Raw genomic sequence first — 8,007 nt, forward strand, 5'->3', positions numbered from 1 at the left:
ACAAACTGTGTTTAAGTGAGAAAACATACCACACAGATTTAACTGCCTCCTTTCCAAGATCAGTCATCTCTGCTGCGACTTCCAAAGCAATTCAGTTGGGTAAGAACTGCTCTCAGTAATCAGAAACAGTTGAGGAAGCACACCAATGCTACCTAGCATTCCTGCTGTTACCACTGAAACACAAAGGAGTGGCATTTCACAAAGCACTCTCAGAGGAGAGGAGCTGTATTCAGGAGAAAGGGAAGCCACCCCATTTATTCACCAGTAAAATAGGAAGTGGGATTAAAAAAATAAAAAAAAATAAAAAAAGAACAAAGACAACCAACAACAAAACAAGAAATCAAACCAACAAACAACTCGGAAGCCAGGAGCACGCAACTTCACCTCTGCTTCATCTGACCAAGAGTTGTTTTCCACTTCAGCCAGAAAGCTCATTTATATTTCTGTTCTTTAACTAAATAAAAAAAGAAACAAAGACCCCTCTGTGATTTTTCCATAAAGGAAGGAGAGTTGCCCAAGAGCTCCAGCTACTGCAAACACCAAATCCCTCTGCTTTAGCAGCAGTTTTCAGTCTCCATTCCAGAAAAATGCAAAACAAAACAAAAGAAACAACACATTAAAATATCTGTAAAATACAATTCATTTTAGAGAGATGCAGAATTCTAACAGACAAAGCTCCATCTCGTAGTGGTAAAGTAATCACAGTTCATTAGTGTTTATATTTTGCACTCACTGTTACTAACACTAAGACAATTGCTGCAGCTGCTGTGCTGCAAGCAGACAGAACTGCTCTGTCTCAGGTAACAGCCCCAGAAATTAGTAGAGCTTAGCTGATAGCTGTGGGTTTCAGCATGAGCAGGGGTGCACTTTTAACACAACATCCATCTGATCTTTCTAGACACTTTTCTTGTCCTTACTGGTATTTCATGGAAACAGAATTACAATGAATATTCTTTAAACAGGAAACTCTCACCAACAGACTCAGTATTTCAGCTCTGAAGCTCTTTCCCTGGGCAATGCTCTTCTTTTTGTGACTGTGAGCAGGCAGACCTTCAGGAAACACTTTCAATAACATTTTTAAAGCAGTTTTCTGGTGTAAAATTACACTTTTGACTTCAAATATTCCACAAATGAGATATCCAATTTTGAGCAAGAGATGGGGGGGGGGGGGGGGAGGGGCACATCAGTCTCTTCTCCTTCAGCAGGATCCATCAAATTGAATTCCCTGCTGGATCCTCTCTCTCCTGGTGAGGGAACCACCACAGGAAGCCCTGCCTAGCAGACAAGCTGTCACAGCATGCCCATGGCCAAAGGCTGAGACAAAAGTGATGCTGTGAACAGATTGTACTGATGAAAAGATAACATTCTTCCTTTGTCTTTAAACACATTCATAAGTTGCAAACCCTGTCATTTCTTCTGAGGCAGACATGTACCTCAGTTAGTAAGGTGATGCCTCCGGAGCTGCAGAAACAGTAGAAGCTTTCACAGGACTGAATCCTCAAACCATACACACTTACCTTAGAACAGTTCTAACTAGAAAGAACACCATTTCATAAAAATAGAGGGGAGGAAGCTAGATGATAAATCTGGTCTTAAATTGCATCATTAACTATAGTGACTGGTAAGACTATGCGAGCAATGGACAGGAAAATGCAATCTGGAGTACATTCTATTAAAATGGATTAGCATGTAAAGGGCAGGCCCTGAACTAGCCAACAGTCAGAGTCATTGAAGCAATCAAAATCAGCCAGTGGGAGACAATCCCGGAAGGAACAGGTAATCATCACCATCTACTCTTTACAAAACATTTCCTTGCACGGTCAGACATTGCCAAGTATGCTGAGGTGCACATTTCTTAAAATGTTTATCCATCACATACACAAAAACTCTTTGAACATCATTGTAAAGCTTTTACTGCTCCATTATTACTAACTCTCCATGCTACATTGCAACAAAATGCTCCTGGATGAAACTTACGGCTAACTGTTAAAAGATGCCTAGTCTTCACAACTCAGAAACAATACTGGTTTAAAGTCATAAGACAGTATTGCACCTCACATAAAAAAGTTTAATACCCAGCAGGAAACTCAAGTTAAACAACTTTTGAACACAAAAAGATTATTATCTAGAGCTTTTAGTAAAAGCAGATGTTAACCCAGAAATATTTGCAGTTGTCTACATTAGGTTATCAGTACAAGAAATAACCCTGATGGAGTTTCTCTTGATAGAGTAATACGCTTTCTTACCTTGGGCCACTTAGGATTTAGAAGTCTTGCTTTGATGGCATCATCCAGGGCCTTGTCGTACTGCTGGATTTTCATGTAGGCTGCTGAACGGTTACTGTACAGAATGCAGTTCTGAGGATCAACTCCCAAGGCCTCATTGTACAACACAATTGCTGTATGGAAGTCACCATCATGGCAAGCCTGGTTGCTCTGTCGAACTTTCTCAACAAATTCAGCTTTGCTCAACATGGGGCTGTCAGGACTTCTTCTTCCAACAGTTTTGGATCCAAAGAAAGAAATCTGTGGGGGAGAGGGAGGAATCCCACATTAATAAGAAATGCTATTAAAAAAAACAACAGAAGAAAAATATCAAAATATTAGACCCTAGAGCAAAAATTGAAGCCATCAGCATTAATGTATAATAAATTCTAAATTCAGAACCATATTCTTAAAAAATTAGTTATTATTTTCTTGGTACATAAGCAACAATAAAAAGCTTTAGAAGCATCATGTTCTGTATGAATGCTGTCTTCCAGACACTGCTTTCTTCAAGCATGAGCTGCCTGGTTCAGTATTTTGAAGTCCACATATTCACACGCATTTTCTGTTCACCTGTATTACTGGATTCTACACCACCAAGCACAGTCCCTAAGTAAAGAAGACTACCAGAATGCATGGCAGGTATGAATGATGAGATGATGCTGTTATATCCAAAGTCCAACAGATCAGAGAAGCATGTGTGTCCACAGACAGCAGAAGAACGTATAAATTCTCCTCGAACCAAAGAACTGACACTGGTATATGGGCTCACAGACCTCTACATCCAGCAGCCAACTGCATGCTGCAAAGTGCTCATAAATCAGAAGAGAAGAATGAGTCTGAGTATACTCACAGAAATTAGCAGGGCACACAGTTTATATTACCAACAGCCAACGTTGCTGAGCCACTTCCTGAACTGCTGAATTCAAGCAAAACAAAATAAAGAAAAATGGGCTTAAGACTTTTAATTAAAAAACTCTGAAGATGTAAAGTTCTAGTTCCATTGTTTCCAGTATATCCTTTCTCCATACTTCATTTTCAACATTCCTTATTTTCCTCAACCAGTCATTAGCAGTCAATAACTGGTTTTGTCATGTATTCCCTATTGTCTCTCAAAGAGTCTAAAAAAACTCAGCAGCAATACCTCTGCACAACTCTGACAAAAAGACCCTTGTAAACTGTGCAGTAACTGTACTTGGCAACAGGCAACACGTACATACAGAAACATAACGTGCCTGGAAACAGTCATGAAAGGATCAGACACCACTATAATTGAAATTGGTATTATCCATTTTCAGTTCAGCAGACAGAAAAAGGTTAAGAATATCCTATGTTGTTACCACAACACAATCACAGGGCTTAAATACATTACCAGAGTCAGCTGAGTCATATTTTTAGGTGGAAGGGGAAGCAAACTGCAAATTGGCATCCTGTCTTAAGCATCAAATATAGCCTATTTTTTTTTTCCAAGTCAAAAAACAATAACAACAGAAGCATTACACTTGAAACCAGCGATATCTTCCTTACGATCTTTTCCCTCCTAATCAAATTTTTCTGACAGGTGCTTGTCCAAACTGTTTCTACTCAAGGCGACTCCATGCTTTCCTTGGGCAATTCCGTTCAATTGGTTCACGATTTCCATCATGAAAATATTTTTCCTGATATCCTCCACCCTATTCACCCCAAATATCCATAGCATTTCTTGCTTCCCCAGCAGAACTAACCCAAAACTTTCTTCCTTTCATCTGTGCAGTTGTCCCATATATAGTATTCTGAATAGTACGTAGCTAGAACTTTGTATTTATTTATTCTGAGGAATAACATTACAAAAAGCAAATTTCTGCATCCATGAAAATTAGCTCAATATGCAGTTCATCTTCAAAGGCACCAGCATACTTCTCTGCTCTTCAACCAAGTTCAAGTACAAGCAGAACCCTCTACTTGCAGCAACAGCACAAAGACCTGAGCAGAACACGTCTCTTTACACCAAGCCATGCAATAACTCACATTTCTAAGTGTACGTGACCACAAACTCCATCATGTGCATTTTAACCTGAGTTATCCCCTCAAAAGACTGTATAACCTTTTACATGAGACCTAAAGAGAGGACAGTTTGCATCAGTTGACAAGGGAAGACTGATCAATGTCCCATAACGGTAAGGCGCCTCTGACATGGCCCTAACACTCACTTATCTGTCCAGTTTAGAGATAAGGATTTGAAGGGAGGACTGCTCGATGAATTAGGAATTGGTTGGATGGCCACAGCATAGGGTTGTGGTGAGCAGCTCCACATCCAGTACACGTGGTGCCTCCACAGGTCTGCCTTTGGACCAGTACTTTACCATCTGTTTCAGTGACACTGGTGATGAGATCAGGTGCACCCTCAGCAAGTTTGCAGAAGACACCAAGCTGAGTGGTGCAGCTGATATGACAAAAGGAAGAGATACCATCCAGAGGGATCTGGAGCTTATAAACAACACGGAAACTGACTTTTTCATGGTCTGATGTGCCAAGACAAGGGAGAATGGCTTTAAACTAAGAAGAGAGGAGATTTAGATGAGAAATTAAGAGGAAATTCATTATCATGAGAGCACTGAGGCCCTGGCACAAGCAGCCCAGAGCTGTGGGTGCCCCATTCCTGCAGGTGCTCAGAGCCGCGGATAGGGCCACAGGCAGCCTGAGCTGGTGGGCAACAGGTGGGGCAGGGGAGGCTGTAAGGTCCCTTACAACCCAATCATGCTATGATTCTGTGAACTGTGTATGAGCATGCTGAAAGGCCAAAACAAACTCACAAGTGCAAATTTTATAGGTCTCTACTAATCTCATTAGAGAGTCACCTCTCAGGGACGATCTCCCTCAGCATCAACATGAAGTATGTTACTGACACTCATTTCAAAAGAAGAATGTGGAAAAGCATAAGTTTTTAAAGAATAGGAGAAACACTGAAAACTTGGTACAGAGGAAATGGAAAATAATAGAATAATTAAGACAAAGTAGAAGGACAAAAAGCAGGAAGAAGCTCATTTTCCCATTAATAATAAGTATGGCACAAATCAGAAACAAGTAATACAAGTTGACCTCCTGAAGCTAACTCCTATTCAGTAGATCTACCATTAGTGTAAGAGAAAAATCTAATAAAAACTAAAATGAACAGGCAGGTAGCTACTTCACCTTTAGCCTCTCATTACAACATCCCAATGTCTGGAGACATGCACAGTAGGAATGGAAATAACTGGTATCTAGGCAAGGAAATAAGAACATGCAATAGACAAGCAAGAGGTTTTCAGCTTTAATCAAGAGAGAGATAAGATGCCAAAACACTGTGAGAAAACAGAAAACAAGGCATGACTGATATGTAGCATTAACATATGCACAGACTGATACTGTTACAGTAATGGATTTCATCTCTAGAATACTGAGGTTTAGACAGTATAGAGTATCAGCAGTAACAACCATTCATGATGCTGTCGCACAGTCATGTACACAAGTATAACTTCTCACAACGCACACATCTGTGCCTTTATATCAGACCAAAAAAAAAAGCAATTTTCAAACCTACAAGCTTTTCAATATTTAAGCTACGTCTGTCCATCCACTAATGAAAAAGCAATTTTCAAAGCAGCTATAAAGGATTTCATTAACACCTGCTCAGCTTCAGAAGAAAGCACAAAAGGGATGGCGTTGCCTAAGATCATGTAACATCTCCAATAGAAATGTAAGACATCCAAGGACAAATGTAAACAGCTCCTAATAAAGAAGAAGAGGAAGGACAAAGAGCCATAGAAACCCAGACACACAACCTCTCGGCTTACTGGGGACAACCAACAGCACTGATAGAGCTGTGACATCAAACTACCACAACATGGGCTACAGGTGAGGATAATATATCCCATCCTTTATCACCACTCTGCACTTCAGAGTAAAAACAGAACTGCACTAATGACATGTGCCGTCATCCAAAAATGCACCCAACAGATCCAGTCTCCAGATTCCAAATTCTATCAGTAACATCACTCTTTAAACCAAACTGCTGGTAATTTCTTCAACAGCTGGGATGTTGGGTGGAGGGACAGCCTGCATGAGAACGACTGTATCTTCAGTTCCAGCAGCGCAGTAAGATCTGTGTCACCTATCTGGACTTCACTAAGGCCTTTGACACAATCCCCCATAACACCCCTCTCTTCAGATTGGAAATATATGAATTTGATGGGTAGACTGTTGAGTGGATGAGGAAATGGTTGCGTGAGTGTGCCCAGAGAGTGGTGGTTAATGACTCAGTGTTCAGATGGAGATCAGGGACAAGCAGCGTCCCTCAGGGGTCAGAATTGGCACCAGTACCCTTAAACACCTTCATCAGTGACACTGACAGTAGGATCAAGTGCACCCTCAGAAAGTTTCTGGATGATATCAAGCTGTGTGGTGTGGCCAACACACCTGAGGGACAGGTTGCAATCCAGAGAGACCTAGACAAGCTGAGCAATAGGCCCAGGTGAACTTCATGAGGTTTGCAAATCCACATGTAAAGCTCTGCACCTGGGCTATAGCAGTCCCTGCTATCAGTACAGGCTGGGGGATGTAATGATGGAGCATAGCCCTGCTGAAAAGGACCTGGTGGTACTGGTGGATGGCAGCTGAATGTGAGCCAGCAATGTGCTCTTGCAGCCGAGAAATCCAACTATATCCTGGGCTGCATCCAAAGCAGTGTGGGCAGCAGGGAGAGAGGGGTGATTGCGTCTCTCTACTCTGTGCTGTGAGACCTCACCTGGAGCACTGTGTCCAGAGGTGGAGTCCTCAGCACAGGAGAGACATGGACCTGTTTGGGTGCATCCAGAGGAATGCCACAAAACTGACCCAAGGGATGGAACACCTCCCCTATGAGGATGGGCTGAGAGAGCTGGGGCTGTGCAGCATGGGGAGAAGACAGCTCTGGGGAGAGCTGAGAGCAGCTTTTCAATACCTAAAGGGGCTGTACAAAAGAAAGGACAGACCCTTTAGCATGGCCTGTGTGACACGACAAGGGGAAACAGTTTCAAACTAAAAGGGGAGATTCAGATTGGATATAAGGAAGAAGTCTTTACACTGAGGGCAGTGAGGCACTGGCGTGGGTTACCCAGAGAGGTGGTGGTGCCCCATCCCTGCAGACAGCCACGAGATGGGCTGTGAGCACTGATGGAGCTGTGGGTGTCCCTGTGGGACCTGATGGCCTTCAGAGGTCCCTTCCAACTCAAACCATTCTATGACTCCATGATCTGCTGTGCTACAGGTACGTGTCTGACACACCAAAAAAAAAAAAAAAAGTTTCATGGTTTTAACAAAACAGACTCGGTTTCTGCTTCTCCTGGAGCCCACAGTGGTATATACGCGTCACGCTGATACTCGTGCTCTCCTCCACACAGAAGCACGCTCCAACAAGCTACATGCAAAAACACACGGGGAAATAACGGTCCGCACGTGAGAAACGGCGCAGGCACTCCGCTCCCCACGCGCTGTCCCTCACTCCTCACCCGTGCGGCGGGGCAGGGAAGGGGCGGGAAGCGGCGCCGCTCTCAGTCCCTCACAAAGTCCCGGGAAGAAAAGCGGAGCGCCCCGCGAGAGAACCGCGGCTCTGCCCGAGGCCCCGCCGCCGCGCTCCCTCGGCACGTCCGCGGCCCGCCGGGGGAGCCGCCCCGCCCTGCCCCGCTCCTCACCTCCGCGGGGCCTGCGCTCCCCCCGCGGGATCCGGCCCGGGGACGCGGCCCGCCCG

At 43.5% G+C, this 8,007-nt stretch overlaps 1 protein-coding gene across 2 annotated transcripts in view; it reads right to left on the bottom strand.

Annotated features, from left to right (window-relative positions):
• Positions 1-8,007, bottom strand: part of TTC28 (tetratricopeptide repeat domain 28) — a 125,932-nt gene that overhangs the window by 117,631 nt on the left and 294 nt on the right. For both annotated transcript variants that reach the window (XM_046901153.1, NM_001397486.1), the window contains exon 2: positions 2,247-2,525. In XM_046901153.1, the coding sequence (XP_046757109.1) occupies positions 2,247-2,525 (279 nt within the window). The remainder of the gene's footprint in view (positions 1-2,246; positions 2,526-8,007) is intronic.

Source organism: Gallus gallus, chromosome 15 (assembly GCF_016699485.2).
Source record: "Gallus gallus isolate bGalGal1 chromosome 15, bGalGal1.mat.broiler.GRCg7b, whole genome shotgun sequence".
Taxonomy (NCBI): domain Eukaryota; kingdom Metazoa; phylum Chordata; class Aves; order Galliformes; family Phasianidae; genus Gallus; species Gallus gallus.